We start from the raw sequence: 20,970 nt of genomic DNA, 5'->3' as shown, positions 1-20,970 counted from the left end.
TGTTACTTATCACCTGACCAAAGATATGGCTCCATCAACACTGTGCAAAACGAGGGATTTAGGAAAACGATCAACACGCTAGACAAACGCTACACAGTGCCGTCCCGCAACTATTTTTCTATTGTTGCACTACCTGCTCTATACACGCAGTGTCGAGCAACGGTGGAGACGCAATTACAAGCAGTACAACATTTTGAGCAACGACAAAACGTGAGACATTTATTGTTTTTATGTTCAGTCTCAACTGTTACGAAGTTGATGTGCAGTTAATAAGTGCAATAAATATTTATACTGGAAAAGAAAATCGTGAGAGAATCGTGATCTCAATTCTAAGCAAAAAAAAAATCGTGATTCTCATTTTATGCAAAATCGTGCAGCCCTAGCTCAAAGCCTTATAAATAGAGCTTGTCACACTGAAATAATAGTCCTTTGAAAATGATCAAAAACTGAGAAAGGGTAAGAAACACCGGCCTCCTCATGCATTAGCTCTTCATAAACGTTCACACAGACGTGACCAGCGTGAAAAATCATTCACACGTGATCAGGTTGACAGTCAGTGGGTGAAGTTGGACTCAATTATTAAGGCCCAGAGGCTCAAATGACCACAGCAGACTGACACACAGGTGCCCACTTTCCTACCTGAATAATTCAAGATAGACACTTAAGCCAGCTCTCCTCACTGGAAAACACAAGTTATGGGTCCCAGCTAGAAAGGCAGGGATGTCGCTAATCATGGAGGACGCTGGTGAGAATTTGGACTCATCGACTGAGCTGCATCACTTCAAATAAGAGCTTCACACCCTGCTATTTTGCAGCGGTGCTTAGATGGTTTCTGCTGTGGTAGGACATCTGCCTCGAGTTACTCCAAACACTGAAGTCAGCGACTATGACCAAGTCTGACCAAGACTGTATCACAAACACTTGAAATCAATTATATGAAATTAGAGGTCTTTTATAAATGATAACAGAGGAATGAAATGTGATTTCAGTCGTCCTCGTGGTGGCCTTATGTCCCATTTGAGCAATAAAGCAGCTTTATATTGTAGAGAAACAGTAGCAGCTCAACATGTAGTACCACACACAGTAGAAAAGACGATACGGCTACATTTATGCACAGTTAAAACCACAAATCAGAAAATGATGCATGCACGGCTAACTTAAAGCCAGCAGAGACGGACCAGTGAAACCAGATCTACTCACCATGGGAGACGGGGACAGAGCTATGTTGCCTATGGAGGCTTTGAGCTCATCGACCGAGGGCGCCTCCACAACACGATCGGGCGGCAGCGGCTTGATCTTGATCTTGAATTTTTTCCTGTGGTCCTCTTCTCCCTCGGACTCATCGGAGGAGAAGAAGTGAGACTTTTTGGTGGCGAGTGAAAGAAAAATGTCAAGGAAAACAAACGTTTACATTTCATCTTACGGTTGATGAGAAACCCAGGAACCACGGTGAAGCTTTGTGTGTCTGTACTTAAATCTTTTCTTCTTTACAAAAGTCTGTTTTCTGTGACATCATCCTGTTTAAGACACATTCACAGACAGAAATTTTCTTTTCTGACCCACTTTATAAATTTGTTTTTAATTACTTTTTTATTAGCCACATAATAAAAATGAAGACTTTTCTGTATCTTAAATCTGCTGCCTAAGCACCTTTTTAAAGAGCTTGAGCCATTTCTCAGTAAAACACTAATCATATTGATCTGTTCTGTGAGCCGAGTCACGTTTGTCTTCCATCACATGCACGACAAAAACCGACCCAACAGTGTGCAGCAAATGCGACACAAACAATGAAAGCGATCCAGTTCTCGCCAAGTAACGTGACAGAAACTGCCACGTATTAAAAGCTGTGCTGAGGATATCTTCCTCTTCTAATTCATCTTCAGGTCTGATACTGTAGCCTTCATCATCCACCTCAGGAGAGTTCTGAAAGACACAATGAGTCTGAATGATTGTGACAAACAGCAGCTGTTCCTGCAGAGTAAAAAACCCCACACAGACAACCCACAAGCTACACGTAAACCCGCTGACCTGACGGGACCATCTACAAACAATTAACATATGTGAAGCTGTTGATATGTTTTATAAAACACAGAAGAGTCACGACATGAAAGTGAAACCAACAAACAGCCTTGAACATCATCTTGGGCCTACAAAGCAGTTTTTACTTACGTATCTGTCCCAGTCGATATCTCCATAGAAGCCATTCGGGGCCCCGTTCGTCTTCTTCTGAGAGCGAGAAAACAGAAACAGTTTGACTAAAATCTCACCAAACAAAAAACGATACCTGCAACTGCATTACACACCTACACAGTGGAACTACGTCTCAGCTAATCTCAAACACCTTGAACTCCAGATTTACTCTGAGGCTACTCTGTTACGTTAGCGGCTCCTCAAGTCATCAAATTGGCTGTTTTTTGTTTTATGTTAGTCGATGGAGCTGAACAGGATTTCAAGACTGAGGTTTCATCATAACTCCAAATGACTTGGTGTTGTTCCCCTAACGCCCCCCACACCCCCACAAAGTTTCCTCAGAGAGCCCGCTAAAGAACAGATAAAAACAGCTGCACTTGCATCAGACTGATGAGTTAAAGAACATACTGCGACGTCTATGACCAGTCTAAGCTCTACACACTACACTTCTCTAGAGTGTGGTCTCGTCTAAAAAGCTGAGCTCAGTACCGATTCAACCTCTCGAGGTTCCTGTCAGGTGAAAAGAAAAAGAAAAAACACAAAAACAATGTGCTTCACAAATTTCTCTGATGACACGGGCTTACATAAATACATTAAACTGTTTCTGTTACTTACACCATCTCTGTCCGGAGACCCCCTGTGCAAACCAAAAGAAAGGAAAATGTTACTTAGGACACAACTTCTTCATTTAAGTCTTTTTCTGATTAATCCAGATACAAAAAAGGTTTTCACATGATCATAGTCACACACTTCCACAGACACGCAGGTTCATAACACTTCAACTGCTTTGTGTAAGATTAGAACATGGCTACAAGGCAGCAGTTTCCTTTATTATGACTGTCATAGCTACATAAATGCAGAACATTTCTTCCCTTTTTCTTACACAAAAAACAAGCAACAAGTATTGTAAGCTTGTGTGAGATCCTAAATAACACACGACATACAATAAAGTGTCTATAAAGTCTATACAGTATTCAGCAGATGATTACAGGAAGCTGTTGTCTAGCATTTCACGCATTTGACATACTAATCCTGTAATTGTTCTTCCTGACCACAATCCCTTCATTCCTTTGCCATAAATATGCATAACCTACTGTCACATATCATTCCCCCCCGAGTGTTCAGTCAGCCTGTAGCTCCACTTCACAGCATCATAGTGAAGCACTAATAAGCTCTGTGCGTGGATCAAACAACAACAGAGGACTTACGTGGAATCATTGTCCTTCTCTTTCTTCCGTATCCCAAAGGCCTTCCTGGTACGTTTTTTCAATCCTGAAAAGAGAAAAAGGTGAATTATTCTATGCAGAAACAAAGACGTGACTAGAAGTTGAAGCTTTCGTGGGTTAAAGGCTCAGTGAATGACTCATCCATCACCCAGGAAATTAAAGAAAACGTTTTATGTGTTATTTAGTGACTCATTGCATCAATGCGAGGTCAAAAAAAAGAATGAAAACAAAGTTTTGAGCACAGCGAACATCAAGAAAGCAGCTGAGAAACTGCTGACTTTTAATGCACCGAACAGGAGTTTGATTACTAGCTCAAAATGCTCGCAGACAAACTCACAAGGTGAGAACAAAATCAGCCATTAAGTTACTGGAGTTGGTAATTACTCAGTGATTCATGGGTCATACCAAACCAGCCTTCTACAGTCATCACCTCACATCTCCTGAAGCTCTAATGGAGCCGCTCATTGAAAAACAAACGATTACAGCGCTGGTGTGTTTAGGCCTCGAGGAAGCTCGAGTTAATGCCTTAAAACAAAACGCATTTACTCCGTGGACTCCGTACAGCTGCGGGACAAAAGGTGAAAAACAAGAAACGCAGACACTGTTCACATGAAACTTGTGGACTTTCTCCTGTTTTACCAATTTAAGCACAAAGTATCCTGTTTGTTCAGGAATCACTCTACAAAAACAACTCTGCCAGTTGACCAGCACATTAGTCCAGCTTCAAGTTTTAAAAATTAAATATGTAATCTTAATCTGTAATCCTCCTGTCTATGAAATGAGTCGTGTTTAATTTAGTTACATTAGGCTAAACAAACTCAAATGCTCGCACCTCTTTCTTACCCCAAATGAAGGCCCAGCTGTCCTCCATTTCTTCTCCAATGTTTCCCTTACTCTCATGCTTCCTCCTCTTTGTGTGGTTGCGATCTCATCACATAATCTAAGGACCAACCTCACACCACATGCAGTTACACACAAGTCCAACCAGAAACTTGATGCTACTTCACACACACACAAAACGGTATCGTGCTCCTGTCCTTGATGTGTTCTGGTACTCAAATTCAACACCAGTGACCCTACTCATGAATAAAAGACAAATATCATCATCGTAGTCTCCTGCTAAAAATTAAGAGCGTCTACAGGAAACCACACCAAAGCTCAGCAGACTACTACAGCAGACCCACAGGGACAAAAGCAGAGTATCTGCACCTTGTTTACATTTTTCCATGTTTTTATTTCATTTCTCCACTCGACTAATTTTGCATCAGAGCGAGAAATCAATCCGAGAAGGTCTCCAGGACAGACGCTCCCAGAAATACTCTCCATTGATGCTGCCAACATACTCAGCCTTGCATCCTATTAATGGTGACTGTCAAGGTTCAAATAAATATCCCGCTGCTTACAATCAGCACCAGCACACATACAGAAAGACTAAAGGCAGTTTCATATGTTGCACATAAGGACTTGATCTGTCTTTATATACGAAAAGGTAGAGACACACACACACACACACAGCAGAATATTCATGAGCCAAGAGCGTCATGAATTCTGACGGACACGAGTAGATCAGGTGTTGGAAAGAAGTGCTCGTTTCTATAAAGGCAAAGTCAAAAATAAGAGTTTAGGTAAGATCAGAAATCTTACGAGGCACACGATGAGCACTCTTTCATACGAAAACATCGGCTTTTAATCAGTGAGGTCACTGAGATCGTGGATGAAGAGCAGGAAGGTTTCCGTTTTTCTTTTAATGCTTTCTTATCCTTTTATCTTATGGTGATGCATCACCCGTAGGGCTGCTCAATTAATCGAATTTTAATCACGATTACGATCTGGGCTTTCAACGATCATTAAAAATGACTGAGCCGATTATTAGCCCCTCCCTCGTGCTTTACTGTCGCGCTGCTCCGTGTGGCACATCAAGCGCACCTCTCTGCGTTTCGAACACGTGTCGCAACAATTAAGAGCAGCGGTCTCCAACCTTTTTTGCGCCACGGACCGGTTTATGCCCGACAATATTTTCACGGACCGGCCTTTAAGGTGTCGTGGATAAATACAACAAAATAAAACTAGTACCGGTACCGAAAAAAAGAAGATTTATTCATAACACACGTGAAAAGACCCAGGAAAACCGAGTAAACGATAAAAACGATAACAAAATAACGCTGAAAACCGATAAAAACCCTGAAAACTATACATTTCACACCTGAGCCTCAACTCTCGCGGCCCGGTACCAAACGACTCACGGACCGGTACCGGTCCGAGGCCCGGGGGTTGGGGACCGCTGATTAAGAGGACCCGAGGGAAGCTCGGAAAGCTAAGCAGAAGTTATTTGGAGAGGAGAGTGACTGCTGTTGGTTGAAAAGAGGTAAAAAAACTTCAGTGGTGTGGAAACATTATGGGTTCAGAGTCAGACGTGGATCAAGTAGACACAGTGTGTAAACTTTGCTACAGTGTCGTAGCTGCACCACAGAGCAACACTGCAAAGTTCACTAAACATAGATGTTTACATTTTTCATTTATTTTTTATATTGCAAACATTTGCACTGTTATCAGTATTTGCACTATTTTATATTATTTTTTGACAATCTTTAAAGTCATTATTCAACACATTGTTATTGTTAAATAAATATCGTCAAATAATCGAGATCTCAATTTCAGTGAAAATAATCGTGATTATCATTTGTGCCATAATCGAGCCGCCCTAATTACCCGTCTAACACGTTACAGACCTTAAACATAAACAGCCATCGATGGCCTTCAGCGAAGCGACAAAGTACCAAAATACAACAAGTATTATTACTTTCATGTACTTCAGCAGGGCGACTGTGGTTTGTGTGTCCCTGTGAGTACATACGTATGTGTCGTTTGCTGCCTGCTTGCTCATTCTGTTTGTATTTTACAGACACGAATGAAACGTGCACACTTCTCACACATGCACAGACAGCTCCTCCCCTCAGCTGATGTCGAGCTTTACCCCTTTCCCTTTCGAAGTACAGACGGCTTCATTTCGCGATGCCAAACTGCAATCTCTTCTTTCAATCTCTGGCTTTCCCAGACCAGTTTCCCCTCCTTCTGATCTCAGTGAACCATCTGTGGGAGGCTTCCAGATGAGGACACAGTGTGCTCTCTCTCAGCCTTTAGTATAACGGATGGAAGGAGCTTAAATTGTTCCTTCAACAGCTGGGCTACCAAGGCACAGACGTTTATTTTAGTCTGATATCGTCGTGTCCGATTAATCTTTGAAGAGTTTGACTTGTGGCTCGCTCACACTGGGGTGGAGTTTTCCTAGTTTTAATGAGGTTGCAACTAGGAAACCAATGAATAAGTAAGCAAGTAAACAAACATAAATGGGAATAAAATTAATAAATAAATAATAATCAGTGGACCCACTGACGCAGAAAGTTTTTTGGTGCCAAACCTTAAAATACTGCAAATAGTTGCAACAACCAACTGGTCTCCAACAGACTGATCAAGCAACACAACCAACCTGATCCCACGGTGACTGCACAGGTCACCGGGTGGGAGGCAAACGGTCTCCAAACAATCACGGCCTGATGTGAACTGACTGCAAACACTTGCAGACTGACTGGTTTGCAAATGACTGCAGACTCATTTATTTAACCTGAGTCTGCAGCAACGAGCACAACTCATCTTGGTGTTTTTGATGGGGGACGTGACAGCTGGTTGCTAAATGTTTGTGTTGTGGCTATTTAAAAAAAATAAAATAATAAGATTGTCGGGCACCTTTATAATCTTTCAGTTAAATCACCACCTGCAGCAGCTACATGAATCTTTATAGACAAACTGCTGTTTGAAATCTGAGGTAAACGTGATTTTTTCTGTGAACATAGATGGCAACAAATTTGCGAGTTTACCAGTTAATCGCCGTCCCATCACATATGTTATTATTATCAACTTGACCTCATTCGATCCCAAACTAACAGCAGATCGACAGCAGACTAAACGTTTAACCCCTTCACGCGCAGCGGTCACCACAGTTACAGCTATTCAAAGGCTGTTTTCTTTTATTTGTGTCAGTCTTGATGGTATACTTGCTCATAAACCACTCCATACCTGCCACCCGCTGCTCAGCCAGTGGACTAAGTCAGGGGTGTCAAACTCAAATACACAGTGGGCCAAAATTTAAAACTGGAACAAAGTCGTGGGCTAACATTAATATTTATTGAAAAAAATCTTCCTCCAGATCTTTTCTTATGGACTCAAACAAGTTTTGCTGAAAAACTGAATATGGAACAAGCAAAGCTTAATACTAAACAATATATATATTAGCTGTATAATACCAGTAGGTCAACTCTAATAGTAATTTGGTATGGCTTCGTGGGCCAAATGTAAGTAGGCTGCGGGACAAATTTGGCCCGCGGGCCAAAGTTTGACACCTATGGACTAAGTGGACATGTAAAAAAACTCTTTGAAAAGTACGTTTTAAAAAAATGAAGTTCAAAAATCTTTTTTTATGCCTAAAGATGAATAAAAATACTTAAGAACAAAATCCTGATTGAGGTTGTAAAAATTCATGCATGAAAGAGTTAAACCACAACCTGAATGCACCAAAGCTGCTCCGAAGACAGCGATGAACCTGAACTCATTTTCAAAGGCAACAAGATCGTTCGTGTCACAATTTTGTTCATCACACAGTCTCCGCTCGGTGTCTTCCTAGTGTCGCTGTAGCATTAGCTAAAGAGTTGCTTTGACTAAAACTACAAAAATCCAGTTGGAAGCATAAAAGTCATTTACTTTTACATTTCTCCTCTCGTGAGGCTCAGTTAAGGCCAGCAGTGATGGTTTTCAAAGTGAACCAAAATATCAGAAACCCAGTTCTTTCTTGACATCTTACTGGTTTCAGATTTGACAGCTTAAATAAATACCTTTACTTCTATTTTGGGGTTCATTTCTACTACGTCCCTGAAGCAGCAGCTGACATGTTCACAGCTGTACTAAGAAAATGCACATGTGTGTCGTTTTGCTTTTTCATGCACATTACCTTAAATGAGTTCAACCCTGCAGGACTATTTTGATTTATGGGAATGACCTCTTATTGCTTTTATGAAGCTTATTTTTATTTCATGTCCATCTACTATAAAACAGCACTCCCAATAATTAAAGAGTGCAAGAAAAGGACAATAACAGTATAATGAACAAGGAAAACGTTTTATTCGAGGTCATTACAATGTTTAGCATTGAAATACTATGATATTTGTATTCACACACGACTCCACCAAACGTTTGTATTTTTAAATAACCCAATAAACGATTACTCCTTGTTAGGACATTGCAGGACCTGCACCATGACATGAATGCATGAATGTGTGTGGCAGGAGTTCATTAACAGAGAGGGAAATAGCAGGGTTTGCGGTGCATACTATTTAATGACTTGATGGCTTCCGTTCAGAAGGATGTGCTAACGTAATTAGTGGTCTCTTCTCAAGACACAGTAATGCAATTTCAGGAAAAGCCAAAGGACGTAAAGCCAAACAGGACAGGACACTGCCAAATCTAAAAAACTACAAGGCACTTGAAGAGCAACAGCACACCACTTTTTTTCCTAGAAGACTGTGGGTCTCTGTACTAATGTCTATGAAATTCAAATAATGTTGATTTGTTAAAAATGTGTGGCTCAGGCCAACCTCGGAGGAGGAGGAAGCTGAACGAGATGGCGTTATCACATCTCTGTGAGATCCACCCTGCAGCCTCCATCCAGTGTTTGTCACTAACAGACTTCCATAAAAACAAACCATCGCCTTGAAAAACTGCAATTATTAAACTGAGCACATGTGCAAAAGAGCTCATTACATGCTGTTGCCATGACGATTAACCTGAAGATTGTATATTACGTGCTCAGTGCTCATGTGCAATTTTTGCAGGTAGACAAACAGAGCACATCGACACAAACCAAAACACCTCTGAGAAAAATACCCGTCTTGTACCTGATGTGTTGTCAAGTAGAAAAGGCAAATTAGGAAATGAGGGGCACAGTTGTGCAATTACGGAGCCTCAAGAATACAAAAATACAGATGCAGAGGGTGCAAGATGCACCGATCCATCTTTAGGATCCATGTTTGTTGGATATTCCACCCGTTTTTAAAAAATTTGTTCTATTCTGCTTTTTATTTCACTACAATTTCATCGACTACTGTCAGCAGGAAGTCCATGTACAGCACCTACTGCGTTATTTCCTGACGCCTTACACATCTGGGATCTATTGCATTAGCCCTGCTATATAAGAAAAAGGAACCAAAACATTAAACAATGCTCTGGAAACAAACACATTCACAAATCGCACATGGATAAAAATAAAACTCCTGCATGTTGCCATGGGCCAACATGCATGTGGAGAACAGCTCTGCTTCTGCAGCAGCAGCTCAGAGGCCGTTAACAAGCTGCTCCAAACGGGGAAGCGACAGAGAGGCTCAATCTGCTCGCCAACCAGAAAAGCACACACACACACACACACACACACACACACACACACACACAGCTAATGCTGCCAGCTACAGCAGCAGAGACCATGCCAGGCCACTCCAGACTCTGAATGCGAGACCTGTGCTGCTGTGCATAGTAATCAGAAAGGAAGATAATACACCACTGAGATTTAACAGCAGAGGTGATGAATGAAAAAGAAGGAAAAATAGGAGCTCGTTTAATTTAGACATGGAATAAATATCTTAAACTCATTTTTAAAACGCGTTCGACGTCTTTTGCTCGGATAAAACAACATGTTTGCAAATGATAAGCTGGTGCCGTGCATGTCGGAGCGCGCTCAGGTGGGAGAGCGGCAGGGGACGACTGCAACGGGAAGATGGTGTGTTGAGTTGTTGTGGGTATTGAGTCATGCTGTTGACTAAGCACGAGGAAAAGCATGTGGAGCCACTGACAGGCGGGCAGGCAAGTAATTAGCAGTGCAGGACGAAGGCAGAGAAACGAGCGCGCAGAAAAATAAACAACTGCAGACAGAAACAGCAGCGAGCAGGGAGACGGGACGCAGACAGACTGACGTACAGTAAAGAAACAGATCGACCGGCGCAATGCAAACAAGCGGTTTAAAGGCTCTTTTGTTGGAGTGACTCATTCATCTTACTGCCTCTGAGAGGGAGAAGGAAGAGAAGACATGTGAGAGAAAGAAACCCTTCTCTGACCTCCCAGTGTACCAGCAATGATACCCCGGCAAAAAAAAGAAAGACCTCTATTATCTCAAGCAGACATGCAGCTGAATGCAGCTTCTATTTTATTTCAAGTACTGTTTTTGCAGCCGTGCAGACTGTGAAAAGATATGTTAACTAAAGACGTGCTAATGAAAACCATATGCTCCTATTCAGTAGCTACAAACTAAGAATTAACCTTCAAAAATGGATTTAATGACAAAGTATGTCAGCTCGTTCCAAAGACAAATATTTGCACAAACGAGGAAGCGCTCAAATCATTCAGCCTTCCCTGTTTATAACCACTTTATCTCTGCTTGCAGAGGAAGGAAGGAAGCCATTTATTCTATATTCTCCACCTTTCTTCTCTGCTAGTCTCTGGATTTAATCTTCCAGTTCTCTGATCTCCATCTCAACCACCTCCAAAATGGAGAAAGAGTCAGAGGGGAAGGGGAGACGACATCATGTCAGTGGAAGTGTCCCCCCCAGTCTCATTACCTCGGAGAACAAACAGGAAACTGCCATGTGGGGGCACGGCCTATGAAAACCTCCAGATTTCACCACCAGGAGCAAATCGTGTGTGTGTGTGTGTGTGTGTGTGTGTGTGTGTGTGTGTGTGTGTGTGTGTGTGTGTGTGTGTGTGTGTGTGTGTGTGTGTGTGTGTGTGTGTGTGTGTGTGTGTGTGTGTGTGAGACACAAAGAGACAGTGCCAGTTTCTGAATGCTAAAATTAGAACTTGACTGTACAGGCCAGGTGGCTGCGCTGTCAGCCGTCGTGTGCGACGCTCGCAGTAACAATGTATCCACAATGAACACACAACTCCACACGTACGCATATTAGGAAGCGGATCGTTTTGATGCACGCACACACCGAGTGACGTCACACACCTCTAAATAAAGTGGGTCAGAGCCAGAAACCATACAGCGGCGTGCGAGCGGTTGGTGCAGAGACGAACAAAAACTGAGAATGTGAGGATGGTGGTGATGCAGCCTCATATGTTTGCACTCTTTATTACTCGATATTTAGTGTTGGATTTATTCTTTCAGGTTTATGATGCTGTCATAGAGACAGACAAATTTCTTTCACACTGCTGCCATCACAGCATTTCATCCTTAATTAAACCTCCTTATTTATTCAAGTTTCCTTAAACATCAGAAATAATAAGAATTACAATATATTAAATGTTAAAAAATGAAACGTTAGCTAGAACCAGAGTTGCTATTTATTACCCGTCTGTGTCCATCTCTTCCTGCATCCCATTATTGCTCATCCCCTGCTTCACTATAAACAGCCTGCACTCAAGCTTCTCATCCCCAGGCTCCAAATAGCATCCACCAAGGACTGTGCTACAAATGACCCTGCTGCAGAGCCAACAAAGCAGCTATTAACATCTTTGGTATAAGGACACGAGGGAAACGTCTACTTTGCTGACAAAGAATCTTTACAGATATGAGAAGCTGACATGAGAATCGAGGACACCCCTCAAAGTGATCCTGCTCGTGTCGCAGCGTGACCTTCTGACTTCGGCCTCCTTCATATAGTTACCAAATGTATATTTCTGATAAAATGATCAAAGCATCAGCAAACCCCCAAGTTAGGTAATGATTTGGGTGCATAAACATGTATATTTGAAACTTTAATAAGACAAAAGGCAATGATCTCTTACAAGAGCTTTTCAAATGTTTTCACACACACAACTAACTATGACTAATACCAGCATACAGTTGTCCTAACCACTGCCAGGCCTCAGACTTCTCCCTCAAGACATGTCCGTGGCTATTTCAGTCATGCCCTCCTATCAAAACACATCAGCGCCGCTGCCACTGGGGAGGGGGGGGACAGTAGAGCTTCTTTTGGCCACATTAGTCTGACAGTGCCCTGAAATATAGCAGCATAGTTGAATCTCCACCCAAAGGAGGATATCTCCCTTCCCTGTGTAAGCATCATTTCAGAGCTGTAAGAACTTGTTCAGTTAGAGAAGCAGCCTTTCCATGGGTGCTGTGAAAAAAGTAACGCTTTAAAGGGGTTTAGGTGGTACCAGATTTCTGCTCAAGATGATGACAATTATAATAATAATCAGCAGCATAGGGGCACCACAGGGACTGTCCTCTCCCCCTTCCTCTTCACGCTCTACACCACAGACTTCAGCCACTGCACAGAGACCTTCAGACGTTTTCTGATGACTCTGCGGTGGTTGGATGCATCAGCAGGGATGATGCAGTGGTGTCAGAGAGGCGGATGTTGTCCAAGATAAAGACAATGTTGGATAACACCTCTCACCCACTCCATGACATGCTGGTCAGTAGGGATGGGTATCAGTATCCGGCGCCATGATGGCACCGGTTCTGAGATAAACGGTAGTAACCAGACCGAAAAGCAGCGCACATTTCAGTGCTTTATTTCCTGAGATGTCACACACTTTGGATTCTAGCCAATCATTTTACCTTTGCAAGCGTAGTAGGCGGGTCCAGGTACGTACGTTCTTTTAGAGCAGAGCTACAGATTAAAAATGCCCAAGGCGAAGCGGTCAAAAGTCTGGCTGTACTTCACAGCAAAAGATGCAAACTCAGCAGCTGCAACAAGTGCTTTAAGCTGATACTGTGATACTGTCAAAGGAGGTAACACCTCAAATCTGATGAAACACCTGGCGACGCATAGCGTTTTTTTAAAAGCCGAAAGATGCGCCGTATTTGATAGCTTGCTGCGAGACCTCACACCGAGCACATCTACTGCGGGTGTGGTGCCTGTTATCGGACCCGGAGTTAGCAACATCCCCCAAAAACCCGAAGAGGAGAGTCCTGGCCCCTAGCCCTGCCAGTGTAGCAGAAATGATGAGGATGATGATGCAGCAGCAGCCGTTCTTCTCTGCGTGAGTAGCTTAATGTTGTTCGTGTGTAGCTTACGTTGAGTAGGCTAACCACGTTATTACATTAATGCATGTAAGGTGAACTAGCAAACATTATCATAGTTACATGCGGCTGTCTTCTTGTTTGATGGCAGATACTCCCTTCACCCTGGCCAAAAAGGCTAAAATGACCAAAGAAAAAGTGTTTAAGCACTGCTTCCAGCCAAGAGTGATACCATATATGCCCCATAGCTGCAGAAAAGGCTAACATTGTTATCTTTTTACAAAAAAACTGCTGAACATGAGAGGTTTTTGGACCAATTTTGTGTTCTCCATTCTTTAAGCACCAGTTTGAGCACCGTTTAAGCACCGGCACCGTTTCAAAAGTACCGGTTTGGTACTAGTATCGGATAAAACCTAAACAATACCCATCCCTACTGGTCAGTCACAGGGGCTCGTTCAGTGAAAGACTGAGTACCAAAAACCACCACTGAACGACACAGGAAATCATTCCTGCCTGTGGCTCCCTGTACAACTCATCCACGTAACACACGGTTTACTGCAACGGCTACACCCTTCTCGCACATGTTCTTCCTTTTTCAGCTATTTATTAACAAGTGACTTTTATGTATATATATTCCTGTATATATTGTGCTATTCTTAGTTAGTGTATTGTCTGTCTCTGTTAATGTTTGTTTATAATGGAGCACTGTAACGAAAAAATAATTTCCCCTAGGGATCAATGAAGTATTCTGATTCTGATAAGTTGTCTACAACAGACGCTCACTTGTGAATGGGGATTAAAATAGCAAGGCCAGTCCCTTATTATTATGTTGGCTTCAAGACATGATGAGTTCCTCCAGTGCGTCTGGACGTATTGATCAAGACCGTTTTAATTGTCGTTTTATTTTCTCTGCATGTATTATTGTAGGGTCTGCCTTACAATATAAAGTACCTTGATGTGACTGTTGTTGTGATTTGGCGCCGTATAAATAAAGCTGAATTGAATTGACTGTAGTTTTTAATTAACAGAAATGAAAGGGCCCGCTACATAAAAGGACAATACGCTACAGTGTGAGCAAAGAAGATGATTTTGAAGTTTAACAGTTCTCACACACACACACACCCACGCGATATTTAGAGGCTCATGAAGCTCTATGTCATTATCAAAGAACATTGAGTAAAATATAAAAATATGAGTGAAAACAAGTAATTTCCTGCAGCACTGCCTGAGCACTGCTCTACATGTATTTATTGACTTGTGGTCAGTGTTTTCAATCCCATAAGTAAGATGGTCAGGATAATCTCTCTGACACAGCCCAGCAGCATCAACAAAACAAATGTGATTCATTTTATTAACCCTTTAAACCCACCACAGAACCAAGTCTTTATATTTTGACCTGCTGTAGCATTTCAAGTTAATATGCATCAATACAACTGATATATCCCAAATTTTAATAATATGCATACAGTAGGTCCATAGTAACTAGATAAATTGCAAAAAAGTGCAATAAACTACAGAAAAATTGAAAAAAAAAATATATATATATATATATATATATATATATATATATATATATATATATATATATATATATATATATATATTTATATATATTTATTTATTTTTTATTTATTTATTTTTTAAACACACATTTGTAGTTAGAGCAGGGCAATATGATCAAAAATATTTATCACGATACATTATACATTTGAAAATTTGCATTAACGATATAACTGACGATATAATTGACACAAGACAAAATACTTTACAACTCCTCAACTTTATTAGTGCAAAAAAACCCATCAATGTATTTTCACTTAAACAAGCAGCTGTTTTTTTATGTGCATTAAAGTTATATAAAGATTTAACAGTGCAAATGCAAATTCCTCGCTGACAGTTTAACCAAAAGGCATTTCCAGTGGAAACTGGCCGACATATCCTCAGCATAACCATGTATAATATCCACAACACTTTAAAACAGGTTACACACACACAATACGGTAATATTATGTTGAAGCACAGTACGTATCACTCCGCGAGGCTCCTGACTACGATAGCCGTAATGCTCCGACAATCCATCACGCGGTGCGGCTTCGTAGCTTAGCAAAGTCGTACTGAAACATTTGAGATTTTCGAGCGCCGTGTACATAAAATCGTTTCCAGGTCAGTAAACACAACCAGAGTTCATACATAAGGCACACGGGATTATAAGGGGCTCTGTCGACTTTCAGACAAATCAAAGGATTGATTTTAAGTGCGCCGTATTTTCCAAACAACACGGTAATGACGACGGCCCGCTAGCATGCGCTACCAAAAATAGTGCTTTGTTGTGTATCTGACGGACAAAAGCTAAACCAGTTCCACACCACTGAGACTGCAGCATTTTTACAAACCAGTTCAGGTTCATCTGTTTCATTCAACAATCCACTTTCGCTCTTCTCATTCTGCGTCGCCACCATGTGTAAATATGTAAACAAAGGCACTGCGCATGTGTGTTTTACCCATATTCTATCGCGATATTTCATTTTCTTATCGTTGCCCAACATTACACCGGTATTACTGTGAACGGTATGATATAGCCCAGCCCTACTTGTAGTTACAAAAATTTCACATGTATATCCCTCAAAACGACAAATGTAAAAAAGTGAGATAAAATAGTTTCCAACCACAGGAAATTTATTTCGAGTGTCTTCATAGTTTCATTTTTGAGATGCACTCATTTTTACAAACTGCAGGAAAAATGAAAAAAAATATTATTTTGCACAATTTGCAAAAAAACAGCACGTGCAAGCACCTCACTTCAAGGTAACAGTAACTCTAAGCAAAGCTGAAAGTCGTCCAGTAAAAAAATATTTAGAGGAAACTAATCTTGTGTGCCACCATCTTTGTCGTAAGAAGAAAAGAAAAGAAGAAGAAAACAAAAAACAAACAAAAACAACTTTACTTTATGGCTGCTCGAGCATTTTCTTTTTTAAAATTTAAACAAGCTCTCAGCGCACGATTCAACCTCCCGTCTTATTACAAAGACAGCTGTTGCTCACTGTGAGCTACCTTGATTCACAGAATCTGTTCTGAGATTGTGATAAATACATAAAGTGCTCTCTGGGCCCAACTATCCAGAGATTCTTGTCTTGGCTTCATTTTAATATCAAATACAGTGACTCAAAGCAGCCATGAGGCACAAGACAGTGTGGGTGTACAATGAAGCGTGATTCAATGATGAGAGGATGTTATTTTTTCTTCTCAAAACCACGAGATCGGTGTTTGCACAGAGTTTGAACTCAGCAGTATTAAGGAGGAGGATGAAGAGCAGGAGGACGAGGGAGGAGAAAGGATCGAGACTGTGGTGAGAAAACGTTTGAGATGCACCCACAGCCTTTATCGAGATAAAACAGGCCTTCAGGCCATCGTGATTCTGTTAATAATGATTAAGGATAAAAAATGTAATTGAGAATCAACACACATGCTCATTACAGAAATACTTTGAAGTTAGTCGTGGAGATATAGCTAAAATCTTCCTTATGTATTCTATTACACGCTGACACACACACCTAATCTGTTTATATGGGGAAAGTAATACTAGCAAACTAACAGGAGCATATCTGGTCATCAATGACAGGTCAATCAGTATTTGTTTAGACGTTAAGGGAGCAACACTGGAAACTGACAAATTAGACACAAATTAGACACAAATTAGACACTTAGCTCAAACTCAACCTTTCATCTTTCGCTCGTTTGTTCTGCTTTGTCCTTGTTTTTTCAAGCTTAAATGGTGCATCCATGTACTGAAGCACTTCAATGATAAGCACATGTAAAGGCTTACCCCTGTGCTGTGTAGTGCAATCTAGCATGGCTGCATTACGATCGTTTCCTTTGTGAAGCTAATTCACAGTAAATCCTTTACAGTGTATCATCGTGTCGGTTGGCACAGAAGTGTTCATATTTTTCACATTATAGAGAAAACGGAGTAGCAGAACAAACACGGCGCTGCGGTGCAGCTTTTGGCACGTCGACAGTCCGTGAGCTCGGCTTCAGTCCAAGAAAACCATCCAAGCAAAAATAAGGATCTTGGAACATTAAGTTTGTTTGCCCACCTTAATCGCTTTGATGGTAAAACTGCCAAACTTGAGCTAATGAAATAAAGAGCATGTCATGCTACACAAAGTCCTCTGAAAGTCCTTTATGATCCTCAGCACAGTTTCACATTCAGGTGCCACAAAGTAAGCGTTTGTTAGGAGACACAATCCCAGTTTTCTTACCATTGTACTGTGTTTTACTACATCATCAAATAACAAGTAGATAAATAACTGTGATGCTGTCTATGCCTTGGATGCTTGTAACAACTGAAGCTGAGTGTTTTAATGAAGCTTATGAAATCATGCAAAAATGAAAAACCCAAGTGTCATGATCCAAGCAGCCAGAAACACACGGGCACAAATGTAATCTTCAAACAAAAAAAGGGGTTTTATTATACCCCCAAAAAGGACAAGATGATTACAAAAATTCAAAATAACAAAAATAACGTTTTTAAGAACCAAGTGGGCCCATAAAAGAGGTTAACTTAACAAAAACATAACTCAACAAACTGACCTGCCCAAATGAGAAACAGCTCCAGTTATATAGCAAATGAATAAACCATTATATACACCAAAGGTGAAAACTAAAGAGATAACAGCTAACCATCATTCAAGAAGAACCCCATTCCCCCTGCATGATCACAATAGATGGTCCAGTCCACTTTATTGGCTTCTGCATTTAAACCAGCTCCACCCTCAGCCTCCTCTTTCAACCAAACCAGGAAGGACTGGAGCGGAGGTCAGGTAACTCAGAAAGAGCAGAAATATAATCAATATAACATATACCTATATAAAATAACAAACAATGCAAAGGAAAGTCTTTGCCACCATTTGGGCGATAGCTTAGTGCTGTCATGCATTACAGGTAAACTCAAAATATCAAATTAGTTAACTTATGATCGCAGAAGCTTTAGAGCATAACGTAAACATAAGACGAAAGACCAAATGAATATTACTACGGATGCAACGATACCAATTTTTTCAAACCGATACGATACCGATACTTGGATCTGAGTACTTGCAGATACAGAGTACAAAAACCGATACTTCTACCACACACACACACACACACAAATACAATGAATTGGAAGACAGGTTTTATTTTATTCTCTGCCGATAAAAAATAAAATTGTAATAAAAATGACCACAAAAAAAATTTCAAGTGAAAAATAAGCACTTCTGTTAAATTATTGCAGAGTCTCCACATTGTAATTTAACAAAATATCACTGAACTATTGGCACTGTCTCGAGCTTTCAGAATAATAAATAAACACTTCTGTTTGGAATAAAATAAATACAAATTAGGTTTGAGAATAAAATAAACTTTTAAATTATTGCAGAGTGTCCAATTTCATATCGCAGCTCGAGTATGCTGAGAAGACGGTTCAATCCTATGTTTTCCACGACTGGCATTGGCTGGTCATCCAGAGAAATAAAATGAGTCGAGCCTCTGTTATTTTAACTGCCCGTGGATTTTCTCTTGACATTTTTCATCGCTTTTCCAAAACCCGAGTTAAAGTTGGCTGTTCCACACTGCTGACATTTTGTTTAGCCTAGCTACAGCAGCCTCCAGTTTCACTTTTTTATCTGGAGCTGCCAGTCTCACTCGCCTAACCCTGTGCCTGTTTAGCGCGGGATGTCCCCCTAGTGGCCAATCTAAAAAACTACAACAGAAATGACAAGCCACCCTCTGATTAATGAAATAAGTTAGTATCGGTTCATGGTATCGGTTAACTTTTACGAGTATGAGTACACACATTTTACAGTATCGGCCCCGATACCCGATACCAGTATCGGTATCGGTGCATCTCTAAATATTACCTAAGTATCTCAATTGTGTGGTTGCATGCAGCCATCACACCAAGTTAAAAGTCTTGGACTAAGAAAAATTCAGGGAAAATAAAAAAATTAATCTGATTACCACTTTATGAATGTTTTATTTTGTTGTGTTTTGTTGTTTTATTTATCTATTGTGTTTAAAGTTTAGATATGTTGAGTATTTGCTATTTTCCAGCCACGGAGGAGGAGGTGGTGCGAAAGACACGAGGGTGTCGGAACATCTGAAAGACGGGAACGATCAGAGCGACGAACAGCTGATCCCAGGTCAGGTTATAAATCTGCGCACAATCAGAAGCTTTGCACACAAGCAACAAGCAGCTCTGCACACACAGCTCACTGCCAGGCTGCATGTGTGTGGTCTTACCCAGATGAGGCTCGATAACAAAACAAAACAAAAAAATGTCGATACATATCAGCGGCTCAGATGCAACCTGGTCACGTCCTCCTCCCGCGTTCCCAGAGGGAAGAACCGGAAATTACTTTATTTGTTGATTCACAATTATGAAAATGAGGACAAAAAGGGGGCGGGGCTGAGAGAAGAAAGAAGGCAGGCGAGAGGAGTCGAGTCAACGCGCCACACCGTGTTGTCTTTTACCTCTCGTGCGTCTTCTTGTGACATGATCCTAAAAAGCCGGCCCAAATTCCTGCGGATTACATTTGCCTTCGTTCCTCCACTAATCTCAGTTCCCTCTGGTTACAGCAGACCACTGCTTCCACCCCTCCCTTATTCACACCCAGATTACAGGTTTGGCCAGATTTTGGTTGGCGAAAGAATTTCTGACTGTCTATGTTTCACAAAGAAAAGAAAACTGATGGAAAGCCTCTGACAGCATGTTTTCACAGTGACGCTCCTCAAATTAAAATCATGAAAACACAAACGAGTATCTAAAAAGAAAAGCTGGGCAGAGGAAGAAACAGTAACGTAAGGAGAGAAAGAAAAAAACAAGAGAGAAACCAGTATGAACCACAAGATCTGGAAACACTTTGAGGGAACAGACCATCATTCCCAGCGTCACTAACGCCCAGCAACCCGGAGTTATGGAAAAGCTTATATAACCCACAAGTTGACTCAAGCTACACATACAGACTGCACCTACTTTGTAAATACCCAACAAAAAAAAAAGAAATGCACAAACAATAATAACGACTGAAGAAAACAGGCAAAACATATCAGATGGATTCTCATTTCTTTCATAATCCTAAAGATTTGGGACCTTTTCTGTGATATTCCTCAATCATTTTGTGTTTTTATTCGTCAGTATGTGTTGCAAACATCGAGCACACGATGCTGTAAACAGGTTTTCCAAAAAGCAGTGATTCCATGTTATGTAACAAGCTGCTACTTCTAAACCAACAAAGGGGCCGTTTCAGCAGAGAATCCTGCGATAACTGCAGCACTTAAGTAACGGAGATAGAAAGAGGCCAAGTTAACATCAAATGCATTCGACCTGCTGAATGTGCAGATGGATCATATGCAGATGCAGAACAGTTTGCACTGATGTGCTCTCAGAGAGTTTAAAAAGTGCTGGGCAGAGATGGATTATCTCTCCTCCTGTGATTAAAAAGAACATTTACAATGTTTTTAATGGTAAATGGTAAATGGTCTGTATTTGTATAGCGCTTTTTACTAGTC

The 20,970-nt window shown here is 41.0% G+C and overlaps 1 protein-coding gene across 1 annotated transcript in view; it reads right to left on the bottom strand.

The window, feature by feature from the left end:
- The window catches only part of sgip1a (SH3GL interacting endocytic adaptor 1a), an 80,147-nt gene that overhangs the window by 26,540 nt on the left and 32,637 nt on the right, over positions 1–20,970 (bottom strand). Inside the window, exons 4-9 of the mRNA XM_087831156.1 lie at positions 3,399–3,462; positions 2,806–2,827; positions 2,680–2,700; positions 2,170–2,226; positions 1,860–1,923; positions 1,201–1,376 (exon numbers count right to left, since the gene is read on the bottom strand). Coding sequence (XP_087687282.1) covers positions 1,201–1,376; positions 1,860–1,923; positions 2,170–2,226; positions 2,680–2,700; positions 2,806–2,827; positions 3,399–3,462 — 404 coding nt within the window. The remainder of the gene's footprint in view (positions 1–1,200; positions 1,377–1,859; positions 1,924–2,169; positions 2,227–2,679; positions 2,701–2,805; positions 2,828–3,398; positions 3,463–20,970) is intronic.

The sequence above is a fragment of the Neolamprologus brichardi genome, chromosome 17 (assembly GCF_056152115.1).
Source record: "Neolamprologus brichardi isolate AB-2024 chromosome 17, ASM5615211v1, whole genome shotgun sequence".
Classification (NCBI taxonomy): domain Eukaryota; kingdom Metazoa; phylum Chordata; class Actinopteri; order Cichliformes; family Cichlidae; genus Neolamprologus; species Neolamprologus brichardi.
Note: the sequence above shows the minus strand (reverse complement) of the source record. Positions and strands in the feature narration are given on the sequence as shown.